General features: G+C 39.2%; 1 protein-coding gene across 5 annotated transcripts in view; it reads left to right on the top strand.

Annotated features, from left to right (window-relative positions):
- The window catches only part of STN1 (STN1 subunit of CST complex), a 36,807-nt gene extending 19,561 nt beyond the window's left edge, over positions 1-17,246 (top strand). For 3 of the 5 annotated variants that reach the window (XM_042457000.1, XM_042456998.1, XM_042457002.1), the window contains 6 exons: positions 4,159-4,329; positions 5,030-5,141; positions 6,309-6,477; positions 13,184-13,306; positions 14,748-14,820; positions 16,462-17,246. In XM_042457000.1, the coding sequence (XP_042312934.1) occupies positions 4,159-4,329; positions 5,030-5,141; positions 6,309-6,477; positions 13,184-13,306; positions 14,748-14,820; positions 16,462-16,619 (806 nt within the window). In that variant the 3' untranslated portion in view covers positions 16,620-17,246. The remainder of the gene's footprint in view (positions 1-4,158; positions 4,330-5,029; positions 5,142-6,308; positions 6,478-13,183; positions 13,307-14,747; positions 14,821-16,461) is intronic. The other 2 variants (XM_042457001.1, XM_042457003.1) reach the window with 2 other exon arrangements.
- Positions 17,247-17,639: the final 393 nt, after the last annotated feature.

The raw sequence follows: 17,639 nt of genomic DNA on the forward strand, positions 1-17,639 counted from the left end.
CATGCTCTGGCTTCTTTTTGCATGGCTGTTCCATCGTGTGGATTTTTCTTCTCTCTTTATCTCTTTACCTTTTAATGGTCACAGATGTCTATCCTCAAGTGGTGAATTTCTGTTTGTAGATGTCCATGCATATTCATAATCTGAGCACAAGTTTGGGCTAAGTGGTGGAAAAATAAATAGGCATATATTTCTGTACTCCAGGCTTCAATGAAAATGACCCTATTCTGCTGCCCCAAAACACATATTACATGAACAGATTCTCTCCTACTTTGTCATACTCTCTAGGTTCAATCAGTTTGAAGAAGAGGCTGGGTAATTCAGTTTGAAAACATATCAGCACATAATCATATGGGCCTGTTACAGACTGCCAAAATAAAGCTGCTTCGGGTCTATTTGGAGGTATGCTATTTAAATGATGCATGGGCCCTAAGAGCCCAGAGGTCGCGCCAAAGCCACACTCCATTCCTAAGCACTGGAGTGCAGCTTTGGTGCAGCTTCCGGATTCTTAGGATGCATGCATCATTTAAATAGCATACCTCCAACCCGAAGCAGCTTTATTTTGGCAGTCTGTAACAGACCTAGAGCCTTGCTGATCACCTGTCCTGAACTCATTAGGCTTTATTTCTTCTATTCTTAGACCACTTCCTGCTGTCACAATCTTCCCCTTCTATCTGTGGTTGTGCCATCAGTGTGTTGAAAATAATGAAACTAATAAAGAAAAAATAGTTGCTCTAGTTTTCATATTGAAAGCTTTATCAACACACAGTTGAAATCAGATTGCCAAATCTGAATCCCACCTACGGTATATATCAGACATCTGAAAGCATAATAATGCATTCAGTTATATTGTGAAAAATTGATAGTATTTAATGCAGAAGTCTCCTGCTCTTTGACATCACCTTAGACCTAAAATGTAATGTCCATAAATGTCCTCATGGAAGACACAGGATATTAATTAGTTAGAGTGTTCTGAGAATTTGTTCAGGTAATCTTTTTTCCCCCAGATTGCAGCAATTAAAGTTTATACTGCTCAAGATGAAAAAAAATCTGAATTTTAAATTAATAAGCATGAAGGTCTGTCAGAGGGTATTTGTATCTTGGCAGATTTTGGTTTGCTTCTAATAATAGCAAGATTCCTTTTATTTAGTGTGAGATTTGCTAAGGATATTTATATTTTGTCTTGAAGTTTGAATTGTAGAACAGTGGCATGAATGCTGCATTTTAAAGTAGCACTTTCTAATATGCATTCTGGATTGAACCAATATCAGCAAAGTTACTGTCGCTATGTGGAATAGAACAATAACATTCAAAATCTATGGAACAGTGATACCTTTATTGGACCAACCAAAATGCATAAAATATATGTCACAAACTTTCAAAGCTCCACTGGCTTCTTCATCAGGTAAAGGTGTTAAAAATTGACAATGTTAGTCACATGCCTGTATTTTCAGATGGCAGCATGAGGCTATTTTTGTTTGTTGTCAAAATGTCAATGGTGGTGGTGTGCTGAGTCTGGATATCTATGTAGGCAGGCCACTCCTTTTTCTGGCCCTGTGTTCCTAGGAAACAAAGTGTTTTAAAGTCTAGGAAATTTAAATTCAGTTAGCAAAACAAAAAGGTACTTCTTATGAGATCCAGGACATCTCAGTCCTTTGTGAAGTCACAAACCCCTTTACTGAGCAATGAACACAAAATCTCTCAGAAAGCCTCCATGCTTTTGCAGTAGGACAATTTTAGGCGCTGTTGGGTAAAACATGCCAGTTGAAGTCCCAATTATTTTGAAAAAATAATTATTTTAACCCTTTCTTAGAGGCAGAAACCGCAAGTACTAAAGTCCCAGTCCATTGGCTCTCTCTTTTATTTGTGGCTAAAATGCGGTATCTTCACATCCAGGAAACATATCCAGGGGTAGTCGTGTTGACCATATAGCAGAGTACAATAACATCCAAAATACACAAAACAGTGATACCTTTACTGAGCCAATCAAAATGCATAAAATATGTCACAAGCTTTTGAAGCTCCACTGGTTTAGGGGTTTATTGCACTGACTTTGCTCCCGCAATACATGCATGATGTACATTTACGAAGGCAGATATTATCACATTTCCCTGTCTCTGGGGAGTATGCAGCCTGTTTGCAACCCGGGCTTCTCTGGGGTCCTCCCATAAATTTTCAAGAACGGGATTTTCCTGTTCTTGAAAAAAATGCGACAGAAGCCCAGATTGCAAATGGGCTGCATACTCCCTGGTGATGGGGAAATGCAATAAGATCTGCCTTCTTTAAGTTACATCCCACATCTATCGCAGAAGCAAAGCCAATGCAATAAACTCCCTAGATACTAGATATTGTCAGATTGATTGTGAAGAAAAAGGTGTGTTTTACCACTGGTGAGATTAAAAGGAACATTGATTAAGAACAGAGATGTCCCACATCACTCAGCCGAAGTTAACCAGATAGGCTTGAATGTGTTGGTAGTTGCTGATTAAATACTTAGATATTTATTTGGCACAGTGCAAGTGGTAGAAAGATTCAAGTTTTGGATTAACAAATTAAATATACATTCTTGGTTTCAAAAATTAGTAAAGGCAAAAGGTAGAGGTAGTCCCTTGACATGAATGTCTAGTTGTAACTGATGGTAGAGGGCAGTGCTCATCTCCTTTTCTAAGCCATAGAGCCAGTGTTGTCTGAGGACTGCTCTGGTGATCACGTGGCCAGCATGACTGCACCAAACACTGTTACCTTCCCACTGAGAAGTGGTATCTGTTTATCTATTTGCATTTGCATGCTTTTGAACTGCTAGGTTGGCAGAAGCTGGGACTAGTGATAGAGCTTACCCCATCATGCAGCACTTGGGCCTCAAACTGCCAGCCTTCCAATATTCCGATCATCAGAACTGGCGTCTTAACCACTAAGCCACCACATCCCTACCAAAAATTAGTACTTCTCAGGAATTGCTTAAATAGTTATACTTAAGTTATATCAAACAGTTGTATACATCCCTCAATATAGAGAATGTAATATAAATCTCAGGCTTCCTTGGTGGCTGCTTCCATTCTCTGGAACTGCCTGTCAAGATAGTGACACTAGCTCCCTTTCTTGTTTCTTTTCCACTGGTATCAGATACCCTCTTTATTCAAGTGGGCTTTTGTCAACTGATCTAATTTGCTGTGGAAGGGGCTTTTAACTGGAAGAGTACTGTATTTTTATTTAGTGGAGTGTTTTAATATTTTCATTTTATATAAAATTGTTCTCCCACTCATGAGAGAAAGGTGGGATATAAATTAAACAAATGACAGAGCAACTAGATTTATTATTACATTTCAGAAAATATGGCGATGGAGAGGTGAAGGGCAATTATTTCGTAATGCCTGCTTTCTTTTTAAATTTGAAATGACTTCCTTTTCTGCTGAGTAACAACCATAGTCAGTGGGGTCTTCAGTATTTTCTTTATTTCTCCACCACTCTTCCTCTTGCTTTGTTTGCTTTTATTTGCAATGCTTCTTAGGGCTATTGCTACAAGGCTTTACGAGTGAGAGAAGTTTGTAAGTGTATGAAAGGCAAAATAATTATGGAGCCATAATGTTGCAGAATAGAACAGAATAGAATCAAATCATAGAGTTGGAAGAGAGCTCAAGGGCCATCCATCTCAACCCCTTGCCATGCAGGAACACACAGCCAAAGCACTCCTGACAGATGGCCATCCAGCCGATTTACAAACCTCCAAAGAAGGTTTCCAGTGTTGAACACCTCTTACTGGCAGGAAGTTCTTCCTAATATTGAGGTGGAATCTCATTTCCTTTAGTTTGCATCCATTGCTCCAGGTCCTATTCTCTGCAGCAGCAGAAAACAAGTTTGCTCCATCCTTATTGTGACACCCTTTCAAATATCTAAACAGGGCTATCATATCACCTCTTAACCTTCTTTTCTCCAGGCTAAACATACCCAGCTCCCTAAGTCACTCCTCATAGGGCATGGTTTCCAGACCCTTCACTATTTTGGTCATCCTCGTCTGGACACTCTCCAGCTTTTGTATGCCTTTTAACATCCACGCCATGTTGGGCTATATCTGTTATGATATCGGAGAAATCCTATTAGCTTTTCCATTCAAAGTATTGTGACTAAAGCAACAACATGTGAGATTTATTTATTTCTCCACAGATTTTGAATCTCTTCCTAGCACTTCATGTAACTTTGATCTAATGGAACAAATAAGAAAGCTCCAAATGACAGTTCATCAAAAAACAAGGTTGGAAATTGGTGATCTAGTCAGAGTTCGTGGCTCTGTTCGGATCTACAGACAACAGAGAGAAATCAAGGCTTCTGTCTATTGTGAGCAGTTACTCTATGAGCAGTCTGCTTTTTTATTTGACCTTTAAAGTTCCTACAGTTATAATCTACATTTTATTATAAACTATACCAAGGATTTTTCTTTCAGAACTGAGCCAATTTGGATCTCTGATCCACACCATTGAGTACAAATGTGAACAGCATCCAGGTCTTGCTGGGTGTTTTTAAATGACAGCAGCCTACACAGTTCAATGTGTAAGGTAACAGCTCGACTCTCCAGAATCTGTCCTAGGCTGCTGCCACACTGCAGAAATAAAGCAGTTTGACACCATTTTAATTTTCATGGCTCTGTACTATGGAATTCTAGGATTTGTAGTTCGGTGGAGTACCAGAGTGCTCTGACAGGGAAAGCAAAATATCTCCAAACCTTCAAAACTCAGAATTCCATAGCATTGAGTCATAGCAGTTAAAATTAAATGAAACTGCTTTATTTATGCAATGGGCAGCCGCCCTAGAGGTTCAAATGCAAGTGGTTGTATATTCCCATCCCTGTCCACTACTGCTTACTAAGTTATAAGCAGAATGTGCAAGTAGGCTCTAATATTCAAAAGTAGTGAACCATCTCTGGGCTTTATTCTTTAGTATGCATGAAATAAAGCAACAAGGATGCTATTACAACTAGCAACTCATATTTAGATGTTGAATTATTCATTCTTTGTATGCCCTTCTCATTTCTTTTCAGATAAAGTTGATGATCCTGTTTGTGAAGTTCAGATTGCAAGGATGTTAGAACTCCCCCGCCTATATAGAGATATTTATGACAAGGTCTTCCAGATCCCTGAAGAAACAAAGAGGTCAGTCAGATGATTTGAGAAACCATGCTTTACATCAGGGATGAGCAACTGCAAGATGTTGAAAAATGCACTGACCTCCCATGAGAACCTGGCTAGCTGTACCCCTATACTCCCTCCAGTTGTGTGTGTCCTTCCAATGATCCCCCCTCTAAATAGCCAGTAGGGGCTGCCAGAAGCTCTGGCCATTTTATTGCATTTCAGGCCCTTTTTGCAGCCCTCTCTCACATTTTTCAGGCTGAATATGTGTTTCTTCCAAATGGGAAGGAACCAGAAGAAGTGCTAGTGATATAAAATATGTTGACACTTAACTGGTGGGTAGGTGGCATGGGGACTCTTGGAGAGAAACTGCAAAACCAGGTTTGGAAGCTGCAAATGCCCCATGGGCTACATTTTCTTCAGCCCTGTTTTACAACATGAGCCTGAGCTGCTGACAAACATGAAATTCAGATTTTTGTGCTGGTATGGTGTGTTGGCATGGTGGGAAAGGCATGAATGTAGGATATAATCAGAGGCAGAGACAGGAACATGATGAGCAAGGGATGGCAAGGATATTTCTAGAGCAGTAAGAGTTATAGAATGGGAGGGAGTCAGATGCCATCAGCAAGCACACATTAAAGTGGCCCCTCCATATCTATGGATTCTGTATGCACAGATTCAACCATCCATGGCTTGAAAATATTTTTAATTCCCCCCCCCCCCAAAACACAAACCTTGATTTTTCAACTTTATATAAGGAGCGCCATTTTACTATGCCATTGTACATAATGGGATTTGAGTATCCACAGATTTTGGTATCCATGCAGGGTCCTGGAACCGAACTCCAGTGGATACTGAAGTCCCACTTTATTATTATCTGGAATGTTTAACAGTAAAGTTACAGAGGCTGAAGTGGAATGGTAGTCATTTGTAGACTCTGATTATGGAGTATGCTTCATGTTGCTATAGTATGATGAAACTAGGTGCAGTATTGCACAGGAAAATCTGGTGCCACCACCATTCAAAATGTTTGTGGGGGCAATTCTTGCACATATGTTGTTAAGATCACAAACCTTTGTGTGACTAATACAAGTGATTTACATTTCTGAACTGACATTAAAACCAGTGGATTTGGATAACCATCAATATCGTCTCTATCCATTTTTAATTTAATGTATTTTCTGTTGATAGTAGCCGAGGTACAGCAGATCTGCTGGGCTCTGCCAATGTTCTAAGTGAAAATATTAGAACTTTTCTATTGAGGAACAAGATTCAGAGTTTCTATAAGCAGGAGTTGGAAACAGTGGAAGATTTGGTAGCTGTGATCAGACAGAGTAGAGCAAGCACCACTGCCGAACAAGTGAGTAAAAGTGACCATGCAAAGGAATTGATTTCATTTCAAGTCAACTTGAGAATGTAATACAAATGAATTAAATAATAATACGTGCCATTATTTCTAGTTTAAGAAAAATTAATTTTTCACAAATTAAGGGTATGGGCAGATGCCGTAAGACTTTTATCGCCAGTTATGCAGACTGAAAACTAAGGTGGGATACAGACCGCCCCTTTGAGGCGGCCTGCACCTGCCCCTTGCCCCTCTGGATTGGGGCCTGGGCATCCGCAGCAGCAGCCCCAGAGGCCCCAATCCGCCACTTCTCCAGGAAAGGGGTGTCCTTGGGGCTTCATGCACCAAGGACACCCTGACAGCTGTGGGAAAGGGGAGAAAGGGGCCGCTACTGCCCTTTCTCTTCCGTGTTGATGGCACGGCTGTGTAAAGGCTGCGCCAGCGATGCATGTGGCAAAAAGGAGTTCCGTTTCGGAGCTCCTTCCCACGAAGCTGAAAGAGTGCCCCAAGCGCTCTGCAGCGTTGCGGGGACATCATGCATGCCTGCGCCATGCTGTTTGGCTGCAGCACGGCCGTGACGTTATAATGGCGGCGCCTGTGTATACATAGCGCTGCCATTATCACACCGCTGAGACGTGCTGGGGTTGCGGGGTGTGCGGAGACGCCACCCTCGGGCAACCCTGGCATGTATCCAGGCTGGCGCAAAGCGCTGGTCTGGAAAGCCCCTAATATCTTAAAAGGCAGTAAAAGCTTTGATTCCTAGGAAACTGGATGAACTATCAAATTTCACATGTGGCTTTAAATATATGCAGTAAATCCTGAAAGTAGTAAGTCTGTTAAAGCTGTAAAACCAGCAAAACTATGCAGCTTAATAGTGTCTCTTAACTATCCTTCAGCTTTAACTCACTTCTGTCAGAACTATGTTAAGAAACTATACTGGAGTGTGGGAGGTCTATTCAAGACAATGAATCAGTTGAGAGACAGGGCTGGATAGTTCTGAACTTAATTAAGACAGAGCAAAATAATTTAGTCCGAGCATATTAAAAAAGATGAGGTCTTCTGTAGAAAATTATAAAGTGTATGTTGACATCTGCTCTGTATTATACATTCTTCTTGGATATTCAGGAAAAAAACTTGGAAGGGGGAGTTTGGAGGCCTCAAACCTTAAACTCTAATTGAAATCAGAGTTGTACATAAAGTAAGCGTTTGTTTCAGATTTGGACTGCTTTTCAGTGACATGAAGCGTCTGTGTTTCATTTGATTTCTGGTTAAATAGAAATGTGTTTATAAAAGATTCATAGCACGCAGAGAATAAGGCCACAAGCCAGATATCCACCTGGTGTAAATTTGAATAACTCTAATGGATGTGCTATTATCTATACTGGCAGCAGTTGAGGATCTGAGCTGTAAATATAGAATTATATTAAAATCCTTGCTGTAATGTTACAATTAATAACAAACATTGACATATAAGTCTGTACATTATAGGTAAATACTGAACTGAGAGGGAAAAGGCAATATCTGTCTTGGCAAGTTTCCATTTGTTCTTAGCTACATTTTTGCTTAAGGTTATTCTTTAGAGTCTCTGTGCTGCTGAAGGGTATTTAAATCCTTCCAAAATGACTCACTGAATTGAAATATTAACAAATTTGTTACCTATTTATACTGAGTCCTGTGAACAACTTCTTCGTGGACTGCTTCCTGGCAACCTTTTTTTTAAAATAAAATAAATGCTTGCCATTGAATTTTAATAAAGCCAATAGCTTTAGGTCTTAATGAGTACCCTGCTGGTCTGTAGTGCAGAATATAATACAAAAACATCAAACAGCAGAGACCAAATTGGTTTCTCAAACTAGCTGCCATAATAAGTAAGTCTGGTGAAAGTTAAAACTCTCCCTAGCTATTCAGCTCTGTGGTTTAAGGTCTATGTGGAGCAGTTACTATGGTCACAAGGGAATAGTGTTACTTCAGCCACATCAAATCCCCCTTGACTTCCCAATGGCATTCATGTAAAGTATAATCATTAGTAACCCTGTCTTAAAACTGCAGCTCAGTTAGACACTTATTGCATAACTCTAACAAGTCACATTCCTCTGTCTCAGCAGCTCACTGGTAAAAATGAAAAAGATCTTCCCAGTTCTCTGTGCATCTTTGACACGTTTACATTTACTTTGTTCAGGCCTTCCAGTTCTTAACTTAAAAAGAAAATCATGTGGAATCCTCAATACCAAAGCAAGGATAGATAGCAATAGTTACCATTCCCATGTACAGTAGTTAAATTCATTGCCCTAGTCCACAGGACTATACCCTGAAGGAACTTCAGAGAACCTAATTTGGTTAAAAGGTGACCCCTTCTAAACACTTGTAAGCACTTACTGGTATATACTCCTTTCTACTTACCTTTTGCTTCATTGTTTGGATCAAAACTTTCAACAAGTTAACTCATCCTTTTCAATTTACTGTTGAGATGAGCAGAACCTCACTTAATAATCATACATTGCAAGCTGATGTGTGTGTGAATATTGGACGGAAGCTCGTCTTCCCTTTGCTTCAGTAGGGAAAAGATATTCCAGAGACAAGGAAACAATTAAGTCCTTCCTACAATTTTCTGAGAATAGCTTCTCCTTTCTGTGCCCTTCCTAACTGCACATTATAACAGCTGCCAGAGAAGTATGTTTTCTGCACTATGTAGTGTGCTGCAGATGTAGATGCTAGGAAAAATGTGGTGCCATCTTGAAGACTCTCCCCACTTTTTTTCTTTTGCTTCTCCCATGTCCAAAATTTATACATAATCACCCTTTAAAATCATATGTTGTGTTCAGTTTCCTGAGTTGAACAGCACTGAAGCTATTGGAAAAATTATTTTAAATCCTATTCCAGAGAGTATTCAATTGTTAGCTACAGTAAATCCTCTGAGTTGTTCACCTGAACCTTTTTAGTTTTTCCTGCTGACATATATCATATTTTGGTAGTAATCATAAAACTACTAATAAAATAGTTTTGAAAGGAACTCTTAATGTTTTTATCAGCAGATCAATGGGACCCTAGCTCAGCCTAGGCATTACTCTGGGTATCCTATCAAAAAAGGTTCATTGATGGCCAAATCTCTATTTCTGTATGTTTGTTAAGAGAAATAACTGATATAGTGACTAGTGAATAAAATAAGACTACAGAACATGGATCAGTTTAAGTAATGTCTGAAACCCTAAGCTTGGGTGACAGTCCCTGCATTTCTGCCTGGCTGCTTGTTTGGATTTCTGTAACTGTCTGTTCTTCTCCCCTTCCCTGTGACTTTGAGCTCAGTTCATGTAGAGGTAAAGCTTCTCTTCTGGATTTCTTGCATTCTCAGAATCATAATTATTACTGATAGCTCGCCTCTTTTTTCTGCCTCTTTGTCACCTCTCAGATAAGCTCTCAGCACCTGAAATAGACTAAGCTGGACTCCTGTTGAGTTTGAAATCCAACAGACTGGAACACACTATAGTACAGCTGAATTATCCCTTCTGCTTGCATGCCTACTTTGCTTATATATATCTACTGTGAGACAGCATGCCGTCTTGCATTTAGCCCACACTGAATCATGTTCATAGTGATGATGGGCAGGAAAAGACATTTCACAATTTACCCAATATTCCAGCATTAACCAGCATTGGACAAGGACTACAGGCCAATTAAAAATAAATAAATAAATCAGATTTCCAACATGTATCTAATTGTCTAGTAATGTCTTGCACTGCAACATGCACAGTAATACTGCTTTGCATCACCTTTGTTGTCCTATTGCTCTTGCTCACTTTGTGTGTGTGTGCGTATGTGTGCATGTCATAGGGGCTAATTTGTCTTTTCTTTTTAATTAGTGTGGATTTCTCTCTGTTTAAGACACAGCTTGAGTTCTTTGCCTATTTTTAATTGGCCATTTACAATTCAAATCTTCACCTATTTAACTGAACAATTCTTCTCTGTTGCCACAGATGAGGAAGTGAATGTAAATTTCAGGAGGACAAGTCTTAGAACAGATTTGAAGAAAAACATCTTTACTGTAAGAACAGCTGGGCAGAGTTTCAGATTGCCTAGGAAGGTTACAGAATCTTGTTCCTTGGAAATATTTGAAGAGCTTGTTTGCAGGTGGAGGACTGCTCTGAATCTTTCTTTCGGGGCTTATTTCTCAGGATGTTCTTATGTGCATCAGAATTAATTTTGAAGGTTAGGCGTGAACATCTGACTTTTCAAGTCTATCTCGTAGACTTTCTCTGCACTGGCAACCAATGGTGTATTTTCTGTAAAGAAAATGATTGTCTATGGATCTTAAACCAGTCATTGAAGGGTGCAGAGTTTTGGAGACTATCAGAATCATACTACTAACGAGGAGTATATGATAATTGGAAGAATCAATGCATGCTTTAATAAAATAATTACTGTATGTTGTATTTCAAAAGAAAACTTATTTATTGTAGCAAACATCTCTGCCAACTTGTAAAATGCATGAGGTATTGTATGTTAGAAATTATCCATCGGTGTATATAAAGTACACACTTTGCACATACATACACACTGTGGAAGAGGAATTTGAAAACAATGGGCCTAAAAACAGCAACCTTTGTGTCATTTTGTGCTTATATTTAGCACAACATCACACACTACTTACTAAATACTTGGCCTTGGAAACACTTTATGGTTAGAAATTGCAGTAATCCTTCCTATAAATCAGAGGTGGGGACCAGTTTTTTGCCCTTGTAGTGGGCTACACTGTCCCATTTTCAGCCCAAAATTGCAGCCAGAAGTGATTTCAAGATCTGGTCCATGCCTAGTGATCTCACGACTTATTACTGTAACGTCCTCCTGGCTGGGCTTCCTCTTTCTCACCTCCGTCCTTTAATCTCTGTTCAGAATTCAGCTGCACGCATTATCACTTCCACCCACTGTGCGACCACATCTCTCCTGTGTTGGCATCCCTTCACTGGTCCCCCTCCCTTTCCACATTCAGTATAAGCCCTGTGTCGACATTTAAAGCCCTCCATGGACTGGCCCCTCCTTACTTATCAGACTTCTTTCTCCTCACCTTCCACTCGGCCCTCCGTTCTGGTAGTCAAGGTCTGCTGTTCAGCCCAGGATTTCCTCTGCCCCATCCCAGATTCGTCTCCTTTTCACTTGCTGCCCCTCACTCTTGGAACCTTCTTCCCCCACAAGCAAGAGCCATCACTGCTTTAACCAGCTCAAAACAGAGTTGAAAAACGCTTCAGAGAAGCTCCCAGCATTGCATAATTGTCGCTTACTATTTGATGTTCTTTTGGTGCTGTTTATCAACCATTCCTGTATTGCTATGTACTTTATATGCATTATCCTACTGAGAGTATTTATTTTCCCTGGAAAATGATTAACCATTCATATGAAGCCAAGCCCCCTCCAGTCCCTGGTCCTCTGCCTTGGTCCAGCTCGGAGGTAGAGAGGAACGCTGGACCTCTTACCCTCCCTCCACCACTCTCTTCTCCCCTGTGTCATGCTTTTTAGATGTAAGCCCGAGGGACAGGATCTGTCTAACTAAAAAGACTGCAATACAGCGCTGTGAAATTTACAGCGCTTCATAAATAAAGGTAATAATAATAAGAATAAAATAAAATAATAATAATAATAATTCCAGCTGTGATTTTTTTTTCAGGTTTAAGGGTTGTTTTGAAGTGCATCTTTAGCTCTGAAGGCCTCCAGGAGTAGTTTCTGATTTTGTTTTGGTAAAAATTTTGGGTGTGGCAGATATCAGGAGGGGTTCCAAACAAATCTGGGAGTGCAAACCTGTAATCTAAGTCATGGCCAGCCCTGAACGAATGTGAAGAAAAAGAAGCCAGGAACTAAGAAACTATAAACTATATTAGCATTAGGTTACAGGAACACGTCTACTTGAGCCAGTCACACCATCTATTTTCATGATGTGCCTTGCACGGTGAATGTGAACACAATGTCCTTATTTGTACTTTTGAAAGAAGGTGGTGACAAAGTTTAAGTAAATATGGGGAGGGGGAGTAGGCAACTGATTGCATATTGTATGTGTAGGAGGTATACAAAAGCAGGATTCTTCATGCTAAATGTACTAATAAATTAATGTGAAGAAGGATAACTTGGTCAATAACCATCTCTATTGTGCTGTGATTTAAGGAGTAAGCAAGTACACTCAGGAGTGTCTGTGTTGCTCATAAACCAGTGAATAAAGTTAGTAAAACAGAGGTTGTTCAAGAGGTGTACAAGCAATTCTCTTGTCCTTCCAACATAATACAATTTCTTATTTTTTTTTCTGTTGGCTGTAAGAAGTTTGTCATTAGCAATTCTCTTTCAGGAGTCATCCAAGTTGAGGTTTATGTCAGTTCACACAGAGAATGTTCCTAATTAAAATCTCTCTTCAGACAGGATTGATGCACTAGACCAAAGTGAATAATTATCATACTCCTTTCTTGTCTTGTAGTCCCTTTAGCTAATTTTTATTTTAAAAATGGATCAGAGTGTTATAAGAAATTACTCTGGCTGCAAAACATTCCAACTGCTAAAGTAAGGTTTGTTTAAGCTCTTTTAGTCTCACAAGCAGAACATGTACTGCTGTTTGAAGGAGGGTGGTACTGGTGGCTTTGGTGTCCTGTGTAGACCCAAATAAACAATGTAAAGGTTCATCTGTCTTGAATGCTTCTCCTTATGCAACTATGTCTCTTTTTTGGCTATTTCCCCCTCCCCCACTCAGGCAGATTCCAAATCCTATTCCTTTTCCAGTTTGATTAGGGAGTCCTTTGCCGAAGCAATAAAGATGCTGCAGAAGAAAGGTGTTCTTTTCCAGAAATCAAAGAATCTCAATGATCTGTACTATGTAAGTATAAAGGTCCTGGTTTATATATGCTATATATACCTGTTGTACTTTCTATGGGTTCCATCAGATTTTATTCACATGTCAATATATGAAGAATTTTAGTTTCTCCACTTCAGTGAGTATGATTACAGCACTAGACGTTTTGTTCTTTTGCTGGTTTTTTTTTTCTTTTTTGGAACTTATTTTGCAAATATTTTACCAAAATTTTTGAAAAAAAATACTATGTCTTTGTGGAAAATAAATTTTTCCTGGTGTGGTGACAGAAACTTAATTTGCTCTCACATGCTGCAAAAAATCTTGTGGTGATTGACAGTTTACTCAGTGGGATGTTTTGAGCTATACTTGTCAAAGATAAAAGAAATTGTGAATATTCTTCATATCTGTAGTCTCACCACTTGAATATACTTACCATGTGGAAAATGTTCCTAGCATGTTAGTGCTATATCAAAATGCACTTGGTAGATTTGAACATAGTGAGCTGCATGTGGAATTCTTGCATACATATGCGCATTATCTGTATCATGTATAAACTAGGCCTGTATGTAAGTGGTGGGTGATGGTGAGTTAAATGGAAACCCTCGAGCACTAGTGATGGCGAACCTATGGCACATGTGCCAGAGGTGGCAGAGCCCTCTCTGTGGGCACATGTGCCGTCGCCCCAGCACAGAGTTTGCCAGAGTTTGTTACTAGAATGCCAGAGGGACATGGCACTTTGCAATAAATAAGTGGGTCTTGGGTTGCAGTTTGGGCATTCGACCTCTAAAAGGTTCACCATCACAGTGGTTCTCAACCTGTGGGTCATGACTTTGGGGGTTGAATGACCCTTTCACAGGGGTCTCCTAAGACCATCAGAAAATACAAATTTTTGATGGGCTTAGGAACCAAGACATATAATAATTTTGTTGTTGGGGGTCAACATGAGGAACTATTTTAAAGGGTTGCGGCATTAGGAAGGTTGTGAACTGCTGCTCTGGAAGGTTGGTTTTGAATTTGAAATGTGTAGCTCTTTACATGTTGGAATCTATTTACGTATTGTTGAAGGTGTCCTGGAGCTTTCATTTCCATTATTATGTTTATTGGGAGGAAATTATAGTGCTTTTTAATTGTAGGCCTGGCTCTTGTCTTTCATATACTGTAGTGTACATATGTAGAATTTCCTGCTGAGGAAGGCCAAGATGGCTCTCTTTCCTGTTGTACTTCCACCAATAGGAAAAGACCTTTTCATCTAGGCAGGCTTTTCACAAATAGCTGTTTGCTGAGAAAAAGACTTTTAAATTTTAATTATGTTTTAATAGCCAAACTTGTTTTGTGTTTAATTATATTTTTGTTTAATTTCACTGTAAGCCAGCCTGAGCCTACTTTTTTGGGAGAAAGATAGAATATAAATCCAGGCATTAGATTAATGTTCATTGTTTTGATTTCCTCTCCCTGTGTCCTCCAGGTGACTGAACAGGACAGGGAATTGCACAGAGTCACCCTTGAAGTCCTCAAAGATGATTGTAAGAGGCCAAAATGTAAGTATGGTCAGGTCCCCTATTCATAAACACAGGCAAGTGCCTTTCTTATTCATGTTCAGTTACATAATTCCTGTTCAAGATTTGCAGTCCAGGAGCTCAAGGCTTCTTACCTAGCCAAGGGTTTCTTCGTCCTTTTCATTTGCTGCACCGCACTCCTGAAACTGCCTCCCTGAATGTCTGCGGACTATCTTTTCTCTTGCTAGTTTTAAATCTGAGTCAAAGTCTGTCTTGTTCTCTAAAACATTTGGAACTGTATTTTAATATTGTTTTATTTTATATTTGATTATATGTATTGGTTGTTTTTACAGTTTGTATTTTAGCTGCATAACTTGCTATTTTTGTATAATTTATATTTTATGAATTTTAGATTGTTCACCATTGGCAGGTTATATGCTGTTTTGATGATGCCTGTAAAGTGCCATGCACATTTATGGCACTATATAAATAAATATTATTAATAATAAAATAATCATAATCATAACAATCATATTCCTTGTATAATTCATTATAATTTTCACATACTAGTATGCAGCTTTAGGCTGATGAGAGAGAGGCTTTATTTAAATCAGGAATTAAATTAGAAGTCTGACTTCCTTCCCTTTAAAAAAAAGTTTGTGATGGAATATTATCTGGGTTGGACCTGCAGGACCCTTGGGTTCCTATCATTCACCTTATTCCCAAGATCTCTCCCTAGATCTATTATTCAGGCCCCAGCATGGTCAGTACACTGGACAATGGCTGTGTTCATATGTGAACTGTATGGTAAAGTGTGACCAGTTTACTTTGTTAATTATTAAACTAAAACATCATAGATGTAGAAAGTAAATCCAGTAAGCCAACAAACCAACAAATAAAATAAACATCTATTCTTACTTTGTTTCCAGACACACAGAAACATCTTAGTTTCAGACAATGTAACATGTCTCCCTGAACGCTCCACATTCTCAGCTCTCCAAAACCCTATTCTGATCTTTTCCATTCCTGCTTCCTAACTGGCCAAATCTTTATTTCTGACTGGCCCTATCTAACTTTTTAGCAGACTAGGTTATATACTTTTCCTCATAGCACCCATAGCATTTGATAAACTGTGACTGGCAATCTCTGCCCAGGTTCGCTTAGGTTTTTTCTTCACAAGATGCCTCCTTGTGAAGCGAGCAGCAACTCCCCTGAGGGTGGAAGGCAGGAATGTTTAATTTAAAAACTCCCACCTTTTTCACAAATGAGAGGGCAGGGGTGGGTTCCATTTCATGCAAGAAGCCCTCTAATTGGTTAGCATCAGAAACTGAGGCCTGTAGCAGATCAGGGTGCAGATGTTAAAGAAGTTACATGATATAGGGAGTGTTTTATTTTTCATCAAATGAAAAGAAATCAAAGCAACACTTTGATAGAGGGTAAGCGGTGACCTTGCTTTTTTTCCCCCAAAAGGGCTACATAACCTCTGTTCCAAAGCAAGCCCTCACCTAATATCGAGCTAAATAATAATAACAATAACACTTAAAAGGACTTTCAAAATTCTGTAGTTGGGGGAACTGTTTTTGAACATATTCAAGTATTTAAATACATGAGCACATGCACATAGTAGATGAATGGATGGAGTATTTTCCCAGCCATTTACCATTCTGTTTGCTTTGTCTATAGATGCTGAAAAGGGATGCCATCTCCGTCACATTCTAAATTGTATACAGCAGAGCTACAGCCCTTATATCACCGAAGCTGTGGTCCGTTGCCTCCTGGAGTGGTTGGAGACCAACAGTGATGTTGTCACTACCATGGAAGAATACTACACTGTATTTTAAATTAAGGGATGTGATGGCTGTCTAAAGCCAAACAGGTTTTATGCAGCAGGCATAAGCAGTAAGAATTTCTGTATCATGCAGGACTTGACCATGTTCCTCTAAATCTTTTCTCATTTAGAAGACAAGGTATCATGAAATTCCTATCTATTTTATCATACTGAAGGTTTCAGAAGATATCTCTATAGGTTGAAGAACTCCATATCTGTTCCAGATATTAAATACAAGGACCTTTTTAAACAAAGAAATCTGTCATGCTGTGAATGCCCTCTTGTGGTTGGATAAGAGACAAAGCAACAAAACTGTGCATTCAGACCAAATAAGAATTACCTAAAGAACAGGTAGATAGCCTGTTGCTCTCCTGATGTCTTGGACTACAGTCCCATAATCTATGATTCCTGACTGTGCTGCCTGAAGCTTAAGATGTCATCCAAACATCAGGAGACTTAAGGTGTATTAGATTCTCCTTCCTTAGACTTTTTTATGGTTGTTAGGTCTTCCAGATTTTAAGTCTCTGATTGTTTAATTGAACAGGGTTGGGTTTATATGTTACATAAAAAAATCTTATGCATACTTTTTAATGGGGTTTTTGGGCTACGTGGCCATGTTCTAGAAGAGTTTCTTTCTGACGTTTTGCCAGCATCTGTGGCTGGCATCTTCAGAGAATGCTTGCCTGGCAAGCATTCTCTGAAGATGCCAGCCACAGATGCTGGTGAAACTTCAGGAAGAAACTCTTCTAGAACATGGCCACATAGCCCAAAAACCCCACAAAAAACTATGGATGCCGACCATGAAAGCCTTTAGCCACTTATGCATACTATTCATCAGTCATCTGCAAACTCTGGGAATGACATTGAATTCATCTCTTAAAAGATACAAAAGTTACTTTAATTAAACCTTTCTGACTCCTGAGCAATATTTCAAGTTCCATATACTTGTTAATAATGCATTTTGTGTGCTCCACCTAAAGCTTGTATGCCCATTCATGTTGTCCTATTCAAGGAATATTGTGAAAAATAGTAA

Source organism: Sceloporus undulatus, chromosome 3, assembly GCF_019175285.1.
Source record: "Sceloporus undulatus isolate JIND9_A2432 ecotype Alabama chromosome 3, SceUnd_v1.1, whole genome shotgun sequence".
NCBI classification, from domain to species: Eukaryota; Metazoa; Chordata; class Lepidosauria; order Squamata; family Phrynosomatidae; genus Sceloporus; species Sceloporus undulatus.